At 41.8% G+C, this 23,879-nt stretch overlaps 1 protein-coding gene across 1 annotated transcript; it reads right to left on the bottom strand.

Moving 5' to 3' along the window:
- On the bottom strand, window positions 1–23,243 carry LOC132773685 (probable E3 ubiquitin-protein ligase makorin-1). The gene is made up of 8 exons (XM_060773085.2): window positions 23,125–23,243; window positions 15,204–15,323; window positions 11,221–11,543; window positions 6,031–6,134; window positions 4,538–4,758; window positions 4,241–4,351; window positions 2,279–2,423; window positions 1–919 (listed from the first exon to the last, which is right to left on the bottom strand). Exons 1-8 carry the CDS (start codon window positions 23,181–23,183, stop codon window positions 770–772), a joined length of 1,233 nt encoding a protein of 410 aa, XP_060629068.2. The 5' UTR covers window positions 23,184–23,243; the 3' UTR covers window positions 1–769.
- Between the last annotated feature and the right edge of the window lie 636 nt (window positions 23,244–23,879).

The following is a 23,879-nucleotide window of genomic DNA, read 5'->3' as shown; positions in this document are numbered from 1 at the left end:
TTTGTACAACTTCGTTTTTATTTTCCATATGATTCCAGGATAAAAAAATACGTATGGGGGCTTACTGATCCCTGATCCTAAGGATTTCATTACCGAGTAAAGCTTCTGGTACTAACTGATCACTGCATCAATAAAAAATAGAGGTTTAGCTTACACTCCCCCACACGCACACACTAAGCCCCTCCCTACACCTACATCTGGCCTACTGTATAGACACCCAATAACAGTACTGCTACACAACAAAGTGAGATGCAGGTGCTGCCTGCTGTAGATGATTGCACTGCTCAGCAACCCTGCCTTCCTGAGGACACAAATATGCAGCAGCATGAACACACCAATTCATTCAGACTCTCCAGAAAACCTGGAAGAGGAACCACTGGCAGGCTCTCCATGGGCCCTATGTCAAGAAACCCAGGATGTTATTGACTGTAAAAGAGGCGATGTAAAGATCTACACAAGCAAAGAACAAGAGATTGGCAGTGCAATTGGTGCAATATAAAAAATACAATGTGCCAAAAGTGGAAATAGCATTAGCTGGGCCTGTGAATCAAGGAGCCTTCCCCAATATAGAATGAGTTCTTGCATCGTGTTTCCCTACATGGTAAAGACCTGCCAGACAACTAAGAGCCATTAAGCTGATCAAGAGTCAAGACATCTTTCATTCCACACCCACCCTTTCAAGCCACAGCTTCACATTCCATTATGACTGTTCCCAGAGCCAGTTATACACAGCTTCCAGAAAAGACATAGTTGTCGTCGTTATCATCAACTAGTCAGAAGAATCACTTGAATCCCAGAGAAAGTCTGAAAAGTCGAAGTCTCTATCACTCTGCAGGAGGGCAAAGGTAAGAGCCCACTGGACAAGGTACATGTCATCATCGTCCTCGTCCGAGCTGTCTGATGGAGACAGATTATAGGCCTGCAGTGAAAGACATAAGGAAAAAGAGACTTGAAATCACATCACTGATCTGTAAACAGCAAACAGATTTGTGTCAGAAGTACAGACATAGCAATAGTAATCATGTACATCAAAATAAGGAGCATCAGCCTTGCCTCCTGTCATCTGAACTCTTGGAGGTGGGGGGAATCTACGAATCAATGACAGTCATGTTACTCATACAAAGGGATCTAGCAGCACACCTTTGAGGCTGAAAATGAGGTTTGCAACATAAGGTCTTATAGACTCAGTCCATGAAAGCTTACAATACAAACTTCTTTCTTTGTCTCAAAGGTGCCATTAGACTCCTGTGTATGAGTAGAAATTACTAGGACTGGCCCAACAAGTGGAATAGATGTCTAGGGAAACAATACCAATTCCAACCTGTGTACATTTTTATACTGTATCATCAATGGGGAAGGAATGATAGCATGTGATTCTGCAGATACCGCACTGCAAGTCTTAGCAGTCCTAGGCACTATTGAGAGGAATGATAGGAGCGCTACTCCATATTATACTATGTAACACATTTTTTGTTCCTGGGTTATAAATGTTATTTCCTAATTGGGTTTATCATAAAATATGGAAAAAATTTATTAAACTGCAAAACCTTTGTTTTTGTGGGACATCTAGAGCACACTTCGCTATAGTTTTTCAATAAATATCTCATAGAGTCTCAAACAATTCAACATAGTTTGTGACAGCCACAAAAACAAAGTTTCTGGAGTATAACAACTACTTTCAAAGTATGCAACACATAATTAAATAGGAAATAACACTTCCAAACCAGGAACAGATTTTTTTCAAATTTTGTTACATAGTTTTATCTGAAAGGTCACGTGTTTCCTTCTGTGGACAACAGCAGGATGGGTAGAAAGTAGACTAGGGTGCATTGTTAGATCCATGTGTGATTCAAAGTTGATCATAATGGACTACTAAATACAAATAGGTTAATGGAGCAACAAAACTTTCATACCTCTGAAATAAAGAAAGCCTACTTGATAATACAAGCACTGGATCCTTCTGTTAAAAGAACTGTATGCTCACTGTTGGAATTGAACCAATTTTCTTGGTCTGTACTCAATATCCCTGTTTTTCTTTCTACAAAGGATGCATCTACATGGAGCCACCATTTTGCATTCTGCTCTAACTGGACCCAATAATGAAAAATAAAGTCGATCCCAAGAACCTGAAATCTGTCCTTCTCTAAACAATTATATGAATACTGGTGCAGACAAGCTCAGGACAGCAGGATATCTTGGGACAGCCTGATAAATGAATCTTAGTGCTCAGTTTAGTGTCTGATCCTATCTTGAGTATATAAAAGGTATTTTAACTTACAATGGGTTGACGCCTCCTCCGATCAGGTCGTTGTCGTGACCTTGCAGTAGGGAGCTGGCCCCTAGGAAGCTCATGCAAGTAGATGCACTCCGATTTAAATGGGCAGTGACCATTTCCTCTGACAAAGAACTTGCATCTTATTTTGCTAGGGGGAAATGGAGAGAACAATTACATTTGTAACATTTGTTTGGATTGCTGTACCAGAAATGGCATCCAAGATCAACCAAGTTGACTTGGCTATGGTGTTTGTAGCTGCTGCTGCATCAGCTGAAAATTCATAGTGTTCACCTAAACCTGTGGCACCAGGGGCACTCCAGTCCCAGCTCCTGCCCCATCCTGGTCCGTGATGCTCAAAGGGTGAAGAAAAAAAGATGTGTTTTGGAGAGGAGACAAATTTGCCTGCAATTCATTTTGATAATTTCCAGACTCCTCACCTTGATACCCATCATTTCCCTCATCCTATGAAACCTCCAAAAATCCTCAGCTGCTTGCTGAGCTTTTTCAGGAATGTAGGCAGGCATACTGACATTTTATGGCACGGTGCCAGCTACTGCATATTACAATGCACACTTATTCTTGGTAGAGGAATATTTATTAATCAACAACCTGCTCTCAAAAATATAAACTACTTCAAGAGACATGAAGCCAACAGAAGTCACAAATCTGAAAAAACACTGAAGATCAGGGTTGCAGTCATATGGCCTTCAAAACATTATCGGAATGAAACTGCCATAGCTAGAACAGACAGTGTGGCTCTCCCAAAATATGGAAGACCACACAGTTCCCATGCTTGTTGAAGATCAATATTGTTACCCAGAACCGAGTACAACTTCATAACATGGAACTGTTGCCCTCCTGGCCTGGAAACACCTATGACCACTGCACCACATGAGAGCCCAGGAATATAAGCAAACCGTTTAGTGCAAAAAGATATAAAAAGCATATAAAAATCAGGAATAAGAAAGGAATATATATAATCTGAAAAGGTTTAGCAATAGGCAATAGCAATAATCCAAATATCTCATAAAGTTCCAGCGGTAACAAAGTCCAAGAACAGCTAAAAATCACAACATAAGTCCACAATCAAGAAAGTGTAAAAAGCAAAACTTGAATAGGAGCATATGAACAGGGACACAGAAAACTTCCAGGATATATTAAATTCAAAATCAAAGCTTGACTTGAACCAGGAACAAGAGAACTCAGGCTTAGCTTCTCACTCTAACACAGCATTGCCTGAACTGACCTTAGGTAAACAACTTGTTTTATAGACACCCATTAAATCATTCCATCTCCCATGAATTTCCTTCACAACTTTCCCATATAATCACTCTGAATGACTCAATCTATTTTCTGCTCTGATTTGGAAACAAAGACTTTTGTTGATCTCCATAGGTATAGGTGGGTTCCCATGGGAACCCTCCTTATTACTCAACTCTTCACTCGATTCCTTATCTACTGTCACTACTTCTGACTCCCCTGAATGCCCTTGAGGCCCTGCACTTTCCGAGCTAGTTTTTTCAGAGAGAACCATCATTTCCCAGACTTAAGAGTCCATCACTTTGTGCCACAGAAAAGCTCACAATCCTCTCTAAATCATCAACCTCTGGTGGCTGATCTACAACAGGAACTGGGGGTATAAATCAAATCAAAGAAATGGCAGCAAAATGTATTAAAAAGTGAGCAAAGCATCATGTTCCATGACCACAGATGAAACCTTTCCAGTGATGCAGGTCCTTTTTTAAACAAATCTGGACAAACTTCCTTCAGCTCTAAATTGCAGATAGAACAGCTGAAGGTGAAATGAAGTCTCCAACCTGATTACCATCCACCTTATCTGGAAGCGATGTAGCCCAAAACCACTGGAGAGCACCAAGTTACCAGCAGTATTGGATCATGCTTTTTCCAAACTGGAAACATGGAGAAACACTCCATGTAGCTTTCACTGATGAGGCAGGTACTTACCTAGTCCGTGCCTTGAAAGTCTCAATCAGTTTTTCCTTCTCTTCCGATTCAAAAACCCAGTACTTGTTGGGGATAAAATAAGTTGAAGTGACTCTGCACTCTGGGCAGCCCCTAGAGAATGAATACAGGATGAAGGGAATAAAGATCACTATCAGTTCACCATTCAATCCAGCAGGTGCCTTAAATGCTAACATCACTCATGGTTTTGATTATGTAGCAAGATGCCATGAAAAACTGGTTCACGACTGAACCATATGCCAACAGAAAGAGACAAAAAAAATACCACGGATCCCTTACTTTATCACTGTACTATGAAAGTCCCGACTCTTCCGCCACTTCCTGATGCAGCCAACACAATAGGCATGGGTGCAGTTGGGAAGGATGCCGAAAAGGCGTTCCTCAGGTAAGGCCTTCTGAGAAATCTTGTCCATGCAGATGCCGCACACCACATCCTCACTCTGGGACACAGCAGCCGTGGCACCTGCTGCCGCAGCTCCTGCTCCTGAACCACCAGCTGCCTGAAAAAGATCACACCTGGTTAGTATATTTCAAAAATAGATACTGACATTATTCAGAATGCAGAGGTAGAATCAGGCAAATTTTGATCAGGACACAGTACCTTTTGAGCAGCTTCACTGTCTGTAGATAAGTTGCCATTCCCAATTCAAGGTGCAGGTTATGACCTAAAAGCCCTAAGCGGTTTGGGCCTTGCCTATCTTCGGGATCTCATCCTCCCCTATGAACCGGCACGGGCTCTAAGATTCGCCGGGGAGGGCCTCCTCTTGCTTCCACCACCGTCACAAGTATGGTTGGTGGCAACGAGGGAGAGGGCCTTCTTGGTGGTGGCCCCCCAACTTTGGAACACCTTCCCCAAGAACATTAGGCGGGCTCCCATACTGTCCTCCTTTCAAAGGGATTTGAAAACATGGATGTTCCAGCATGTTTTTGAGAATGATTATTCCCTAGGCCCAGTCCCTAAATAGCCAGATAGCACTCTGTCCTGCACTACATCCACTTCCCTGGAGAAAATGCCTGGTGTACCAGGAAAGTTATGTTGTTTGGTTTTGTCCATCTTAGCTCATCTTCCCAACATCTCATTTTCTTTCCTAATAATGACCCTTTGGTTTATTTACAAATTTGTCACTTCTCTTGATCTTTTCACTCACTCCACATCTATCACTCTTCTGTTCCCTCCCTATGCACTTTCTACTTCATTTTCCTTGAACTGTTCTTTCCCTATTGAATTTCTTCCTCTCCCAAGACTGGTTGGCCCAGCTTGTTCACTACCAGTAGAGCCTGTCACCTTGTCTTAAACGTGGGTGGAAGTGAAGGAGGGGTAAAGTAGAAATGGCAAGTTTGACTTAAACAGTGCTTCTCTGAAGCATTATCTGGTCCTTATGATCGCAATGTTAGATGCTCATCTGATTATCATGGAGATTTTTTTTAAAAGGACAAGAGATAAGTGGAACTTTGCACTATTCCTAAATATACTAACAGAAGTTTTAAGATATGCAAGTCACATTGTTTGCTTGGATCAGCAAGTCCCCTTTATTTCCCATTTCACTGTGTGGCTACTATGCTACTATATTAATTCTAAATCACATTGGCAAGAACTCAGCACAAAACCTGTGTAGCACCAACACAGCAGCCTGCAAACTTCCCTCTAAATGGGTTTTTTTTAGAGATGAAGAGTTTAATATTTAAGTAAAATTCCACTACAACAAGCCTTCTGAATAATTTTGTGGCAACATTTAGTATTATGACCGCTATTATTTGGACATTTCACCTACCTTTGGCTCCTCTGAAACCAGAGAAGCAGGAGCAGCCTCCTTAATGGGCGCACTTTCTGGCATCAAGGGTGTAGCATCAGTTTTCTGCTCATGGGATCTAGAATCTGACCAACAGATACAACTAAGGAAAATATCTTTTTTTGCTAATGGATCACATAGTAATGCTATGTTTACAAAAGTGCTCTAAAATGTTTAAAGCTATACAAAATGAAGAGAAGAATCACATCAGAAACACAGGTCTTCAAACGTCTCACAAAGGAGAAGAAAAAAAAAGAGTGTAAAGGAGTGAAGTGAGAAAAATCAAAGGAAGGGCTGTCAACATGTCCACAGAAGTGTCTCTTGCCCCTTTCATTCCACAGAGATTTTGGTTACTGCAAGGATCAGGAAATCGCCAGATCGTTAATTCAGCTCAACAGGTTTGTTGTTCATTCGTTCAGTCGTCTCCGACTCTTCGTGACCTCATGGACCAGCCTACGCCAGAGTTCCCTGTCGGCCGTTACCGCCCCCAGCTCCCTCAAGGTCAGTCCAGTCACTTCAAGGATGCCATCCATCCATCTTGCCCTGGGTCGGCCCCTCTTCCTTTTGCCTTCCACTTTCCCCAGCATAATTGTCTTCTCTAGGCTTTCCTGTCTCCTCATGATGTGGCCAAAGTACTTCAACTTTGTCTCTAGTATCTTTCCCTCCAGTGAACAGCCGGGCTTTATTTCCTGGAGGATGGACTGGTTGGATCTTCTCGCAGTCCAAGGCACTCTCAGCACTTTCCTCCAACACCACAGCTCAAAAGCATCGATCTTCCTTCGCTCAGCCTTCCCTAAGGTCCAGCTCTCACATCCGTAGGTTACTACAGGGAATACCATGGCTTTGACTAGGCGGATCTTTGTTGCCAGTCTGATGTCTCTACTCTTCACTATTTTATCGAGACTGGACATTGCTCTCCTCCCAAGAAGTAAGCGTCTTCTGATTTCCTGGCTACAGTCTGTATCTGCAGTAATCTTTGCACCTAGAAATACAAAGTCTGTCACGGCCTCCACGGTTTCTCCCTCTATTTTCCAGTTGTCAATCATTCTTGTTGCCATAATCTTGGGTTTTTTGACGTTTAGCTGCAACCCGGCTTTTGTGCTTTCTTCTTTCACCTTGATTAGAAGGCTCCTCAGCTCCTCCTCGCTTTCGGCCATCAGAGTGGTGTCATCTGCATATCTGAGGTTGTTAATGTTTCTTCCAGCAATTTTCACCCCAGCTTTGCATTCATCCAGCCCCGCACATCGCATGATGTGTTCTGCATACAAGTTAAAAAGGTTGGGTGAGAGTATGCAGCCTTGCCGTACGCCTTTCCCAATCTTGAACCAGTCTGTTGTTCCGTGGTCAGTTCTGACTGTTGCTACTTGGTCCTTGTACAGATTCCTCAGGAGAGAGACAAGGTGGCTTGGGATGCCCATCCCACCAAGAACTTGCCACAATTTATTATGATCCACACAGTCAAAGGCTTTAGAATAGTCAATGAAGCAGAAGTAGATGTTTTTCTGAAACTCCCTGCCTTTCTCCATTATCCAGCGGATATTGGCAATCTGGTCTCTCGTTCCTCTGCCTTTTCTAAACCCAGCTTGAACATCTGGCAACTCTCGTTCCATGTATTGCTGGAGTCTTCCTTGCAGGATCTTGAGCATTACCTTACTGGCATGAGAAATAAGGGCCACTGTACGGAAGTTGGAGCAGTCTTTCACATTTCCCTTTTTTGGTATGGGGATATAAGTTGATTTTTTCCAGTCTGATGGCCATTCTTGTGTTTTCCATATTTGCTGGCAAATGGCATGCATCACCTTGACAGCATCATCTTTTAAGATTTTAAACAGTTCAGCTGGGATCCCATCATCTCCTGCTGCCTTGTTGTTAGCAATGCTTCTTAAGGCCCATTCAACCTCACTCCTCAGGATGTCTGGTTCTAATTCATTCACCACACCGTCAAAGCTATCCTCGATATTGTTATCCTTCCTATACAGATCTTCTGTATAGTCTCGCCACCTTCTCTTGATCTCTTCAGCTTCTGTTAGGTCCTTGCCATCTTTGTTTCTTATCATACCAATTTTTGCCTGAAATTTACCTCCAATGTTTCTAATTTTCTGGAAGAGGTCTCTTGTCCTTCCTATTCTGTTGTTTTCTTCCACTTCCATGCATTGTTTATTTAAAAATAGTTCCTTATCTCTTCTGGCTAACCTCTGGAATTGCGCATTTAACTGGGCATATCTCCCCTTTTCACTGTTTCCTTTTGCTTTCCTCCTTTCTTGGGCTACTTCCAGTGTCTCAGCAGACAACCATTTTGCCTTCTTGGTTTTCTTTTTCTTTGGAACGTACTTTGTTGCCGCCTCCTGAACAATGTCGCGGACTTCTGTCCATAGTTCTTCTGGGACTCTGTTTACTAAATCTAGTCCTTCAAATCTGTTCTTCACTTCCACTGTATATTCGCTGGGAATGTTAGTGAGATCATATCTAACTGGTCTGTGTATTTTCCCTGATCTCTTTAGTTTTATTCTAAATTGGGCAAGAAGAAGTTCGTGATCTGAGCTACAGTCAGCCCCAGGTCTTGTTTTCACCGACTGGATGGATGTCCGCCACCTTTGGCTGCAAAGGATGTAGTCAATCTGATTTCGGTGTTGACCATCTGGTGAGGTCCATGTATAAAGCCGTCTTTTAGGTTGTTGGAAGAGAGTATTCGTTATACACAGCGAGTTTTCCTGGCAGAATTCTATCAGCCTGCGTCCCGCTTCATTTTGTTCTCCCAGACCATGCTTGCCTGTGATCCCAGTTGTCATTTGACTTCCCACCTTGGCATTCCAGTCTCCTGTAATGAAAATAATGTCTCTTTTTGGTGTATTATCCAGTAGGTCCTGCAGATCCTCATAGAACTGATCTACTTCTGCTTCTTCAGCAGCTGTGGTTGGGGCGTATATTTGGATCACTGTGATGTTGAAAGGCTTTCCTTGCACTCGAATTGAGATCATTCTGTCATTTTTTGGGTTGTATCCAAGCACCGCTTTAGCGAATTTCTTATTAATTATGAAGGCTACTCCATTTCTTCGATGTTCCTCTTGTCCACAGTAGTAGATCTGGTGGTCATCTGATGTGAAGTGGCCCATTCCAGTCCATTTCAGTTCGCTGACCCCCAGAATGTCTATCTTTAGTCTTGACATCTCACCAACAACAACATCCAATTTGCCCTGGCTCATAGATCTTACATTCCAGGTTCCTATGGTGTGTTGATCTTTAGAGCATCGGATTCGTCGTTCGCCTCCAGTACCGTCGGCCGCTAGCCTTCCTTTCGGCTTTGAGCTAGCTGCGTCATCACATCTGGGGCTAGTTGAACTTATCCTCTGCTCCTCCCCAGTAGCATTTTGGCCATCTTCCGACCTGGGAGTCCCATCTTCCAATGGCATACCGACATATCTCTGGTTGTACTGGTCCATTTAGTTTTCTTGGCAAGGATACTGGAGTGGTTTGCCATTGCCTTCCCCAGGGATCAACAGGTTTATGAAGGGCATTATACTTAGAATCATAGAATCAAAGAGTTGGAAGAGACCTCATGGGCCATCCAGTCCAACCCCCTGCCAAGAAGCAGGAATATTGCATTCAAATCACCCCTGACAGATGGCCATCCAGCCTCTGTTTAAAAGCTTCCAAAGAAGGAGCCTCCACCACACCCCAGGGCGGAGAGTTCCACTGCTGAATGGCTCTCACAGTCAGGAAGTTCTTCCTCATGTTCAGATGGAATCTCCTCTCTTGTAGTTTGAAGCCATTGTTCCGCGTCCTAGTCTCCAGGGAAGCAGAAAACAAGCTTGCTCCCTCCCTCCCTCCTTGCCCTACTCCCACTTCCAGTTCTTCCCTGCAGTTTGAAAACTGGTCCAAAAATCAGTTGCCACAGAGAACTGGAGTGTGGAAGTTGGAAAGAGGCGTGTCAGCATTGTCCATAACTTTGGTTAACTGGAAAAGGTGGATTTGATATTTTGACGAGTAGGATGAACAGGTTGGTGCTTATCTCAATGACAGGAATGTGAAAGAAAATGTTTTTCTGAAGATACATTAGATGATAGCCTTTTATTTCACTTCTATTTGTAATATAAGTATTATAACAGGCAGTTGTTTAACAAACAGTCAGTTCACAGCCGGAAGCATCTAAGTGAGGAGAAAAGTAAAAGTGGGGATGTACTACTTTAGTACACGGAACTGAACCAGAATTGAAATTTTTAAAAATGTAGAAATATAAATAAAAACTCTCCCATTGCCACACTTACTCCTCTGTGGACAGAAACAGCTCTACTGGTTGGGAGGGTGAAGCCTAGGAGAGTTCTCAAATACATTTAATGTATTTTAATTGCCTTTTCTAGGATTTATGTCTAAATTGTTAATTTATGTTATTAGTATAATTAGTTTATTTAATTATTCATATTTGGTCCTCATTTTGGTATTAATTTCTCTTTTGTCTTACATTTATGATTATTATTTTTGTATTATTTTGTTTATTTTAAAATGTTTGTATTTGAGTTGGACATTGAATGTTTGCCTTTCTTGTGTGTAAACCGTCCTGAGTCCCCTTGGGGAGAGAGGGCTGTCTATAAATAAATTTCATCATTATTATTTATTATTATATTTAAAATGGAGGCACAGTATGAACTTGACTCATATTGCATACTGACAAATTGAAACCTTGTGGGTCTTAAAAACCAAAAGACCCCTTTTATTTCAAAATATGAATTATCAATCACCTGTCAAAGCAAAAGAGATCAGGAGAAACAGGTTGGGTAAGTATGAATGAGAGGATAAGGGTGTTCAGCCAGGTCACAGATGAATAATTGGTGATGAACCCCATGACACTCTGCCTCTCATAGGCAATCTTGGTCTATCTGATTGTTTTGAATGGCAGTTCCCACAGTCTTGTATCATTGCCATCCAGAAAGAATTGAGAGGATTTGTAGGCCACCTGACTCTAAGAAATCCCCAGAACTCATTGTTTAAATCGGTAGCTCTCAATCTGTGGGTCCCCAGGTGTTTGGCCAACAACTCCCATAAATCCCAGCCAGTTTACCAGCTTTTAGAAATTCTGGGAGTTGAAGGCCAAAACATATGGGGACCCACAGGTTGAGAACCACTTCTATAGATAATCAAGGTTTATAATCAAGCTTGCCCCAATCAGAGGCTTACCTGAAGCTGCCTTCCTGGGGACAAATTCTTTACTGAGAGCCCAATTCGGGGGATGCAGAGAAGAGGTAGTTTTTTCAGCATCTTCATCTCCCTCATCGAACGACATGCTCATGCTTCCGAAGTTTGTCTGCAATTGCGCCATGCCCGAGAAAGCTGGTTCAGAGTCACGCCGGGCACTACCCCAGCTCCTCACCGAAGCTTCTGGAGAAATGGCTGGCTCTGAGCCTCGACGATTCAGCAACAACATACTTCCTAGCAGTGCAGGACGGGCAGACTCTGACCCACATCTGCTCAAGACGGGTGCTTCCAAGATATGCTGGTAGCTGAGAATGAATAATGACACAGTGACTCGTTTAAGGAAGGACAATGCAAGCAAACGTATGCCCTCAGATAGGAAAAAAAGATCTTTGTGATTTCGCCCCTCTCTCTGCCTTCTGAGAAGCTGCTCTGAAGGGCCATAGGACCATTGAGCAGCAGAAGGGATTGCAGAGAGAATTAGCAAATATCTCCTCCATGTTTTGTTGATTTCAAATATCATTGTGATATAATTGTGCTTAATCCTAATGCTTTCCATGAATGGAACAGCCTTTCATTCATGGAATGGTGAAACTGGATTCCTTTGAAATCTATTTCCTTAGCATGAATTAATATATGTACATGGAGAGTTGTTCTACCAGACCAAACAACAACTTATTTCCCTTCTATGATCATTTGGGAGCTACTGTACTTGCTCCCAACATTCAATCTGAGAAATAGATCTTTTTATGGAACCCAATACTGTAGAGATGGAGCCAGAAGAAAATCTAGTTGCTTAAGTATAGTGCCTAAAGATGAGAGTTGGAAAATCTTCATTTTACCTTCAGGTCTCTACTTTCAGCTGTGCTGTCTGCAGTATGGAGACAGAAGTCCTGTTGTCATAGTTACCTAAGGATATACCTACACTGTAGAATTAATTACTCAAAACTTAATCTAAGGTTTCCTCTAGCTGTAACATTAATTTACACCACTTAAACTGGTATAACCCAATTCTATGAACTCCTGAGAATTGTAGTTTTACAAGGTCTTGAGCCATCTCTGCCAAAGAGAGTAGTGCCTCACCAAACGACAACTCTCATGATTCCATGGCATGGAGCCATGCAGTTAAAGTGGTGGCAAACTCCATTAATTCTACAGCTAGAGGACCCTTAGATGAAGTTTTGAGTAACCAATGCATTATTTAGTTTCAGTTCAACTATATGAATTGCTACCACTTTCTTCAGTGCAGTATAATAAAATATATCCAGTAATTAGGGATCAAGAACAGAGGAATAACCAAGGCAATATAAAAGTGGCCTTAGCAAATGGTTGCAAACGAAATCCTCACCTCCAAACAATTATGTGCTATGAATTCACCTCAAAAATGATGCTAAACTAGGAATCACATTACAGCTCTAGACAATATATACTTCTATAACTTGTATTTATTTATTTATAAAACATCCAAGAAGTGATAAAGCAGTATGTTCAAATTTTGAAATATATTAGTAATGAATACACTAATTAAGTGACAAAAAGAATAATTTACAAACCAGAGAATTTTCACATAAACAGGGATGGGCAATTTGATTAGGCTGATAGAGAAATATATGACCAACTACAAGAGTGTTGGGATTTATATGCTCTAATAATGTCGGGGGGTCATGAATTGTGGGATTTATAACCTAGCAATATGTTATTAAATGTAGAAATGTGATTTTTCAATATTTCTTAAAGGCAGCAGACTACTTAGAACTAAAAAAAAATCAGACAGTGAGTAAGTAGTCTTTATTTATTTCGTATCAAAATCATTGAATAAATTAGTATAAAACTGATAAAAATAGAAGGAGCCCGTGGCTAAATAGCTTTTGACCAAGAAATATGTAGATCAGTTTTTATGTTTTTTAGTCTTGTTTTAGTATGTATTGGTCTGTTTCATTTTTCATTATCTTAGTTTATATGTAGTTTGTGCTGTCACTTATAGTAGATTTTTCTGTCAGAAATTTGTAATAATTTTAATTAAAAGCTTGGCTCTGAGATTTTGCTTAAAATGTTTAACTTTGGAATTAGTTTTTTTTAGTCTATCTGTTGATTTCTTCTTTCAATAATAATCAGTATTAGAATATAAACAGGCATGTTTTGAAACCAGCAGTTTCTCCATATCAAATCATGCAGCTGGGTGGAGTTCCAAAGGGAAGATTGCTACCACTGAAAAATCCTTCATTTGCAAAGTTAGGCAACAGCATCATATTGGTTGGAGAAGAAGCACCAAAGCCTCTTGTAAAAATTCTTAGGCATCAGCTGGGCACATACAAGGAAAAGCAGTTAGGTTCTAGTAGTAGTCCAGATGCAAACATTACTTTCATCATCTCCATGGATGAGAAAAAACAAATTAAAACTGAATGCAGACAAAACTGAGGTGCTTGCCATCAAGGATCCTAATCTAGGGGTGGAGCTGTGCCAACCAGTTCACTCCTCCTGAAAGACTGTGTTCACAGCTTGGGAGCGCTCCTGGATCCATCCCTCCAAATGTCAACCCAGACAGATGCAACAGTCAGGAGAACTTACTACCAGCTTCAGCTGATATGCCAGCCGCACCCGTTCCTAGATCTGAAACACTCGAAGATGGTAGTACACACCTGGTAACCTCAATGTTGGACTTCTGCAATGCGCTTTACATTGGGCTACTGTTGCACCAAGTTTGGAAACTCCACTTGGTACAAAATAAAGCAGGCAGATTGGTTACAGGAACATCTAGGAGTGAGCATGTTACACCTATCCTAAAGTCACTCCACTGGCTGCCAATTAGTTCCTGGGCAAAGTATATAAGGTGTTGATATTGACCTTTAAAGACCTACATGGTTTGGGTCCAAGTTACCTACAGGGTTGCCTTCTTTTGTATAATCCACCCCAAACACTGAGGTTCTCTGGAGGGCATCTGCTTCAGCCTGCCAGAACTTGGCTGGCAACTGTCACCAAGAGGACCTTCTCGTTGGCTATCCCACGAATGTGGAACGACCTGCCAATAGAGCTTCAACAGCTAAATCAGCTGTCGGAATTTAAGATGCAAGTGGAGACCTATCTCTTCCGGCAGGCCTAGCCAGACAGTTTCAATGGAAAATTTTAAAATTCCACTTTATGTCTAATTTTTGTTTGTGTATTTTAATATGTATTTTGTGGAAATATGTTTTAATATGAATATGTGAATTCTATGGAATATTTTTAAATGATTATGTGTTTTAGCAATGTTGTAACCCACCTCGAGCCACGAAAAGAGGCGGGGAAGAAATAAATTATTATTATACAGGTTTTCTCCCTCTATTTTACACCAGTACACGGTACATATTTTAAAATTAATTACTGAACAGTGTATGTTGGTTAACTACAGGCTATCGTTGTTTGTCTTAGACCATGAAAAAGCTCCTTCACTGAATCATAAGGCAAGTTTTCAAGATCTCCCATTTGTAACTTCAGTATGACCCCTATCCATGTATTTGATATATCCGGTTACAATTATCCATGCTCCAAAAAATATTCTGGAATTGTTTCTGGGACTTTTATGTCCTCCAATGTGATTCTATGGTATGCTTTTGGCCCAAGTACACACAAAATATATGGTTTACTATCCACAGTTCAGGTATCCAAAGGGGGTCTTGAAATGTATCTCCTATCTCCTTATTTATTTATAATAAATAAATAATAAATAAATAAATAAATATGGATACAGGGTCATAATGTATTATATGGCAGAACCATATTGTTTGCAAACTCTAACTAGTCCCATGGAGATGTTTTTGTCACTGCCAAAAGGCATGTGATACATCCATCCAATGCAGACAGTAATAAAATTAAGAAGTCTATGTTTTCTTTATATCTATGGCATTTCTGTGCAGCCTTTGGCTTATTCAACGGCCCAGAATTGCTCTTTCTATTGAAGTGTAACTTTTCCCCCTCACTTTAATCTTTACCTGCAGCGGTCTCCATAACCACAGTTTCCATTCTGGAAATACTTGCAGATCTGGGTCGTCTTCCTATCATGGGAGAATCGGCAATTCTGACCCCATCTGCAGGCACCACGGGCAAAATTTCTGAAATAAAAGTAAAAGATTATTTTTTAAACTACCAATTAAAATTCTGTCACATAAGTAGAAGATACCTGGAAGACAAAACACTAGATAAATCATACTGACAAATCTAGACATTTCTAACCTGGGCTGACTTGAACATAAGGATTAAAGACTGGAGTGGAAGACAAAATACTAGAAAGTTAGTGAACAGTATACCCATATTTGAATTTGACTTTGCAGATTTGTTGATTTTCGTATGTTTTCTCTTTAGGTCCTGCAGTGCAAATCTATGGTCAATTAATGCTGGAAGTTAATAATACAGCCATGAAGGAGGTCCTCCAGTACAGCAGAGTCATGTTGGAGAACCTAGATCAGTGGTTCCCAACCTTTGGTATGTGGACCACCAGTGGTCCCCAAGAACTAAAATATGGTCCTCGACCTCACCATTACTACACTGTTGCAACTAGTGACTGGTCTTGCGAAACCCACTTATAATGCTGAGACAACAGGGATGGGGGGGATGGACTGAGTACCCACAAAAGGCGTGACAACAAGCCTCCTGGCTGCTCCTCCTCTTCCCTCCCCTTGAGCAGAGCCATTCCATGTGGTGCCTGGAAGAGTAGATGGCTTATTGCCTTCATTTTTAGGCCTGTCCCTGTGGTTATTTGGGGCACTAATTCAGAAATTTGCATTGGCTACACCACATCAGCTCTAGATTATTAAATATGGTTTTCTGTGGGCAAGTAGATGGTGACTGCTGCATGGCATATGCTCTGTATCAGAAACTAGAGCTGACATGCAATTTTCTGATCATCACCCCAAATAGCCAAACTGAATCTACAGTTGACCAAAGACGGATTCGTAACCCTTTTGGTACTAATGTTGGAGAGTGGTCCCTGGTCAAAGTGGTCCCGGATTTTTAAAAAAGGTTGGGAACCACTGATCTAGATAATCCTAGAAAAGTGTTCTCTTAGGTTTAAAAACAGCAATATTGTTATTTGTGGGGTGGGGGGTCCCACTTCTGCAGGGATCCTGTGCCCCTGATCCAGCAAATGCAGAAGGCTGGCTGTAATGTCAAAACAAGAACAGGTAAAAATACCAGCTAGCTGAAGATATATGGAGCATCTGTGGAAGTCAAGAAAGAGAAATAGGAAGCATATCCCACTTTTGGACCATGTGCTTCTTCCAACTGAAATGATCCCTGGCAATTGTGTCTCATCCGCATGTAGTAAACAAGGCTTTGCTCTTGTGAGAATAAGAATGCCAGAAAGGTATGAATTAAAAAGGAGACTGCTATGTCAAGCCTGCCAAGACCGAGAAGTGGTTCTTTGTGCATCTGGAAATGTCTGAAAGTTCAGAGTTCAGTCTGCTTTGGAGAAAATTGGCTAAATATGTTGCTATTTAAAAGCAAAACACAGGTTTATGTGACAATTGATCACCAGCACTATGAGAGGTGTGTCCTGTGCTATACAGTCAACCCTTCACATTTAAAGGTTCGACTTATGTGGATTTGTTTAAACTATTTTCTCCAGGTTTTCCAGTTCAACTCTATGATCAACTGCCACTAGAAGCTGATCAAAGAGTCACTCTGGAGAATCTAGAGCAGAACTTTCCAAACTGCATGTTACAACATGTTAGTATGTTGAGGCTTTTGACCTCAAGTAGGGTGCAATGGGCCTATATGACTTGACACTCTGGCACTTTAATTTATGAATTGCTGGCAGCTAGTTTTATCTACAAGTGTTCTGCGTTTTAAAATTGAGCAATTTTATTTAATGTTATATGTGTTAGTAGTGGTTGTTGTTATAATTGTATGTGTTATTGTTTTATACTTATTTTATGTTATACGCTGCACCTTGGAGTGTCTTTGTAAGCCACCCCGAGTCCCTTTGTGGAGATGGTAGTGGGATACAAATAAAGTTTATTATTCATTATTATTATTATTTAAGATATGTTGTATCCCCTTACATTTTAATATTACACTTTATGTATCTGTCAATATCTCTTATGAGGGGTTGGTTTTACCTTCAGTTTGCTAGTAAAACTCGAGTCGCCTTCAGGCTGAGAGAGGCGATATATAAGTATGGTAAGTAAATAAATAAATAAATTCCTGTGTTGTGGTATGATGCATGTCCCAAAAGTGTGTCACCAATATGGTATATTTGGATATGTCAGATCTAGAGATTTCTAGAAAGGTGTTCTCTCATGTTTAAAAAAAGCCATTTTTATTTGTGGGTTTTTGGTTTACTTTCATGGGGCCCTGTGCCCCTAACCCAGCAAATGTGGGGAGCTGACTGTATTTTTATTTACAATTATTGTGGGCTGCATTTAAAAAATCAGAAAAGCACCAAAGAAAGATATGACCAGAGTTCAGCAAATTTACTTACAGCTATTCAGAAAAGCCAATGCAATGTTTTAAGTTGATAAGAGGAAGAACAATTTAATAAGCTGAAGTTACAAGCTGCACCTACTCTATGACAAGGGAACAGAGGAAGGGAGACATAAGTAGTACACAGGGACATATTCAAAATATCCAAAACAAGTTCAAGCAGGAAGAGGATCAGCAACATTCCTCATGCCAAAAAAACCCAACAGATCATAACGCCTGAGAGGAGGGTGCAGAAACTCACAACAACTAGGCAGTGGCCATATTACAGGTGAAAAGGGGAGTATGGGGGAGGGAAGAGACATTGAAAAAAATGATGCAAGAAATGCAGTGGGTTGGAAAATCCAGGAAAAGTAAGCAAATATTGAGTCTAGAGAGCCTCTCTATCTGATTGACCTCAATAAGTTATGCTCTGCCTTATTCTCCCACAAATATTTTATGGATATATTTTATTATATCTATTACTCTGCATTTTAGTTCCCTCTGACTAACTGCTTACAAACTCTTCCCTTTCCTACCATGACTCCGTATGTAGGTGTAGGTATGTATATGTGTGTATACACACTTCTACCTATAACTCAGCATGAATTTATTTCATAGAATAATTGAGTTGGAAGAGACCTTGTGGGCCATCCAGTCCAACCCCATTCTGCCAAGAAGCAAGAATATTGCATTCAAAGCACCCCCGACAGAAGGCCATCCAGCCTCTGCTTAAAAGCCTCCAGAGAAGCCTCCACCACAATACGGGGCCGAGAGTTCCATTGCTGAACAGCTCTCACAGTTAGAAAGCTCTTCCTAATGTTCAGGTGCAATCTCCTTTCCTGTAGTTTGAAGCTATTGTTCTGCGTCCTAGTCTCCAAGGCAGCAGAAAACAAGCTTGCTCCCTCCTCCCTAGGACTTCCCCTCACTTATTTATACATGGCAATTTAATTAGATACATGTATTAGGAGTGTGCATGTGCCTTGAAGTTGTCAATTTATGCATATGGATGGGGTTTTTTAAGGCAAGAAATACTCAGAGGTGGTTTTGCCAGTTCTTTCCTCTGAAAGATAGCCTACAACACCTGGAATTAATTGCCTATCATAGAATCATAGAGTTCGAAGAGACCTTGTGGCCCATCCAGTCCCACCCCCTGCCAAGAAGCTGGAAAATCGCATTCAAATCACCCCCATTCAAAGCCTATCTCCCATCCAAGTACTAACTAGGGCTGACCTTGCTTAGTTTCCAAGATCAGAGAAATTTTAAGACTCTCACCTTTCCTATAATGAGGTCAAATTGGAAGGCGTAGCTCTTATTCTTGTCAGGCTATTCTTGCAAACAACCCCGTGAGATAGGTTAAAAGTAAGATTTACCTAGCAGGTTTTACAGCTAAGTGGTGGCCTAGGGTACACCTACAATGTTCATTTAATGCAGTTTGATACCACTTTAATTGCCATCGCTCAATGCTATGAAATCCTGGGACAAGTAGTGAGGTACAACCCTCTTTGGCAAATAATGCTAAAAACTTTGAAAAACTACACACACACACCATAATCCCCTAGCATTTAGTCATGCAGTTAAAGTGGTATCAAACAGTGCAAATGCACTCTTATTTATTTATTTCCAATATTTCTATCCCACCCTTCTCAACCTCTGAGGGGTGACCCAGGGCAGCTTAAAAACCGGCCACAATTCAAAGCCTCAATATAATGCAAACATAAATACAAATAGCAACAGTTTAAAACAGTAAATAAAACATTAAGTTAAAACACGTTAAAAACATTGTCATCAACCATATAGCCAATGTCAGTCCGGTTCAACACACAAGGTGCTGTCATGCTTGCTGTCCAAAGGTCTGGTCCCAGAGCCATGATTTAGCCTTCTTCCTAAAAGAAAGGAGGGAAGAAGCCAACCTGACCTTGCTGGGGAGCGAGTTCCACAGGCATGTAGCCACCACCGAGAAGGCCCTGTCCCTCGTCTCCACCAAGCGCACTTGCGAGGCTGGCAGGACTTTCCCGGAGGATCTTATGCTACGAAGTGGGACATAGAGGGAGATACGTTCAGACAGGTAAGCTGGGCCAGAACCTTATAGGGTAGTGGTTCCCAACCTGTGGGTCCCCAGATGTTTTGGGCTTCAACTCCCAGAAGTCCTAACACTGGTAAACTAGCTGGGATTTCTGGGAATTGTAGGCCAAAACACCTGGGGATCCACAGGTTGAGAATCAACCTTTTAGGGCTTTATAGGCCAAAGCCAGCACTTGTGCTCGGAAGTGGACTGGCAGCCAGTGGAGCTGGCACAATGGGGGGGGGGGGGGTCCCTGTATGTTGCTGCAGCCAGGTGGCTGCTGCCCATTGGACTAGTTGAAGTTTCTGAACAGTCTTCAACGGCAACCCCACGTACAGGACATTGCAGTACTCTATTCGGGATGTAACAAGAGCATGAACCATCGTGGTCAGATCAGGCTTCCCAAGGTATTGGCGCAGCTAGTGCACAAGTTTTAACTGTGCAAAAGCTCCCCTGGCCACTTACAACATCATCACACTAGAGAATGAATCCACTTTAAATCCGGTTTCTGCCTCCTGCAGAATTCTGGAGTTTGTAGCTTAGTGTGGCTGTTAAAGGCTCCTCCCTAAACTGCAAATCCCAGAATTCTGCAGGAGGCAGCGACCGGATTTTAAGTCGATTCATTCTCTAGTATGATGAAGTAGTTTGATCTCCCAAATCCCAGGTGAGTACTCCTAACAATTTCAGCACACTGGCTCTGTATGCATCTCATGGTGTAAACCGTACTCACTAAAAAATCTCCAAATGTGTAAGTCTTGAAGATGACTACATGATGATTGTGTATCCTAAACAACTTCATGTCTCTTATGCTCACACAAGTCCTCATAAATAATAATAATAATAATAATAATAATAATAATAATAACAACAACTTTATTTATACCCCGCCAGCATCTCCCAAATGGAGACTTGGGGCGGCTTACATGAGGCCGAGCCCTAGTAGTACATTACAACAAAATAAAACCAAAACAACAGAACAAACATCACAATAAAATAGATATAGCATAGGAATACAATCAAACAATGCAAGATAATACAATGATCCTAAACCGACAATACATTGACATCTTTTTGAGCCAGCTAAAAAAGAACAAAATACATCATGCAAGTTTTTACAGCTTCACAGGCTTAAAGAGCATACAGGAGAAGAAAGGGGAAGATGTTAATTAAGAGTCATAGGTATTGCTTTGATCGACAGTGAAGATGGTCCGGGATGGATGGATCTCAAGGCAGGCAGAGGCCATTCCCCTTCTTGGCCATGTGGGGACTCCGGACAAAGAGCAGTAAAAGCCAAACAACATTTCCTCAAATTCATTATCAGCAGCAACTTTCACTAAATGTATCACATTTATTATTACCCATGGAAAATACAATTCACACAGGAAAGAAAAGTAATTAGAATGTAAACAATTCTTTTTAAGCGAGCACACAGCCCTATATCCCAGAATATCAAGGCAGAAAATCCCACAATATCTGCTTTGCACTGGATAATCTGAGTCCATATTCAGATGTCAGATTTTCTACCTTGATATTCTGGGATATAGGTCTGTGTGGAAGGGCCTTAGACCACTCCCCTTCTATTGCATGGTTTTTAATATCTAGGCCTGATGAAGACACTGGTGAAGCATCAAGAGCTTGCATGGTGCGTTTTGATTTTATCATGGCTTCAAAAACATGCTTTGTGGATTCTGGATTTTTGTGTTATTTTGCCGCACGGCCAACACAACAGCCCCAGAATAAGTTTCCAATCTGCAAAGTTAGTTGGGCTGTCTAATGAAGTTTGAAACCACATTACATGGTCACTATATAGACTCATACAAATTAAACTGTGTTATATGAGTCTACAGCAGGTATGTGGCAAACTTGGGCTCTCCAGCCAGGTGTTTTGAACTCCAACTCCCAGCATTCCTAACAGCCTCAGGCCCTTTCCTTTTCCCCCTCAGCGACTGTTTGACCCATGTATGAGCTATCTCGACCTACTAATTTGCATATGGTTTCTGATTGGCCAGCCTCAACATTCTAACTTTCTTAAGCGGCTGAGGGAGAAAAGCAAAAGGTCTGTGGCTGTTAGGAATGGTGGGAATTGGAGTCCAAAACACCTGGAGGGAGGGCTCAAGTTGACCTATGCATGAGCTATCTCGACCTACTAATTTGCATATGGTTTCTGATTGGCCAGCCTCAACATTCTAACTTTCTTAAGTGGCTGGGGGGGGGGGGGGGGAGGAAGGCCCAAGTTTGACCCATGTATGAGCTATCTCGACCTACTAATTTGCACATGGTTTCTGATTGGCCAGCCTCAACATTCTAACTTTCTTAAGCGGCTGAGGGAGAAAAGCAAAAGGTCTGTGGCTGTTAGGAATGGTGGGAATTGGAGTCCAAAACACCTGGAGGGAGGGCTCAAGTTGACCTATGCATGAGCTATCTCGACCTACTAATTTGCATATGGTTTCTGATTGGCTAGCCTCAACATTCTAACTTTCTTAAGTGGAAAGGGCCTGAGGCTATTAGGAATTGTGGGAATTGAAGTCCAAAACACCTGGAAAGCCCAAGTAGAATTAATCCCGTTTGAAACCACTTTAATTACAATTACATTACCTCAATACTCTAAAATGTTGGGAACTGTAGTTTAGTTAGTAAGATACCAATTCTTTTTGGCCATTAAGGCTAAAAACCTTGTCAAACTACATCTCCCAGTGGCTGTTCAAAGTGGGATCAAACCGCAACAATTCTACAATGGAGATGCGCCCGAATTAAAGGCGTGGAGGCTATTTTAGGCTTCGCCACGCCCAAAAACCGGGATTTTACAAGCCAGAGTAAAGTTGGAGGACTCCCACTCCTACTTTCCTTGAGAACTACACATCCCAACGTGAGGCTGGAACCTTTACTTCTCTCTTGGGAGCATTAAGCTGCAGGAAAATTCAGAAATTGGGAGGAAACTTGTCCCAAAGTTATAGGAAAGGAAGGCGAGGTAGCAACACAACAAGGAGCAGGACTGGGCGGGATGTGATGTCAGAGAGGTCAACAAAGTTTGCCCGGAACTTTGCAGGAGGAGCTTCACCAACGAAGAGGGCAAAACAATGCCTTTCCCGCGCTGCGTCTACACGGTGGAATTAATGCGGATTGACACCGCTTTGAACGGCCCTGGCTCAGTGCTTTGCAATCCTGGGAGTTGCCAGAGGCAACTCCCAGGATTGCAAAGCACTGAGCCAGGGCCGTTCAAAGCGGTGTCAATCCGCATTAATTTCACCGTGCAGATGCTTTCCTAAACTTCAACTTCCCCAAAAGAGGACTTTCCCTTTGCTAGTTACTTCCCGCCACGTGGATTCAGAGGCGAACCCCCTTCCCAAGCCGGTGTAGAAGCGGATCCATTCCTCTTCCTGAAGGAGCTTTACCTGCAGGGGATTCTGCTGGCCGGGCGGGAACCGCCTCCGACGGTCCACCAGGGCTCCATCTCCCAGCGCCAAAAAAAACACCCCCCTCTCGAGTGTACTTGGTCTTCCCCGCCTCCAGAAATAGTGATGGAAGAGGAGGGGTTTAGGGCGGGAGAGCCCATTGGAGGAGGGAAGCGGGGGGCGGAGTCTAGAAGCTGGCGAATGGCGCGGCTCTCATTGGAATTGGGACGCGCCTCTTGGCTCTGATGGATTGGAAAGCAACAGAGGCAGCGCCAGGTAGTGGTTTCAGTGCAGGACTAAGGCTTGCATCCACACCAATGTTTCTCAACCTCTCTAATGCCTTGACCCCTTAATACAGTTCCTCATGTTGTGGTGACCCCCAACCATAAAATTATTTTTAATTGCTACTTCTTAACTATATTTTTGCTACTATTATGAATCATAATGTAAATATATGGTATTCAAAATGTACTTTCATTCACTGGACCAAATTTGGCACAAATATCAGATATGCCCAAATTTGAATACTGGTTGAGTTGGGGAAGGGATTGATTTTGTCATTTGGGAGTTGTAGTTGCTGGGATTTATAGTTCACCTACAATCAAAGAGCACTCTGAACTCCACCAACGCTGGAATTGAACTAAACTAGTTACACTGAACTCCCATGACCAACAGAAAACACTGGAAGGGTTTTGGTGGGCATTGACCTTGAGTTTGGGAGTTGTAGTTCACCTATTTCCAGAGAGCACTGTGGA

The sequence above is a fragment of the Anolis sagrei genome, chromosome 4 (assembly GCF_037176765.1).
Source record: "Anolis sagrei isolate rAnoSag1 chromosome 4, rAnoSag1.mat, whole genome shotgun sequence".
Taxonomy (NCBI): Eukaryota; Metazoa; Chordata; class Lepidosauria; order Squamata; family Dactyloidae; genus Anolis; species Anolis sagrei.
The sequence above is the reverse complement of the archived record's forward strand: the minus strand, read 5'-3'. Positions and strand labels throughout refer to the sequence as shown.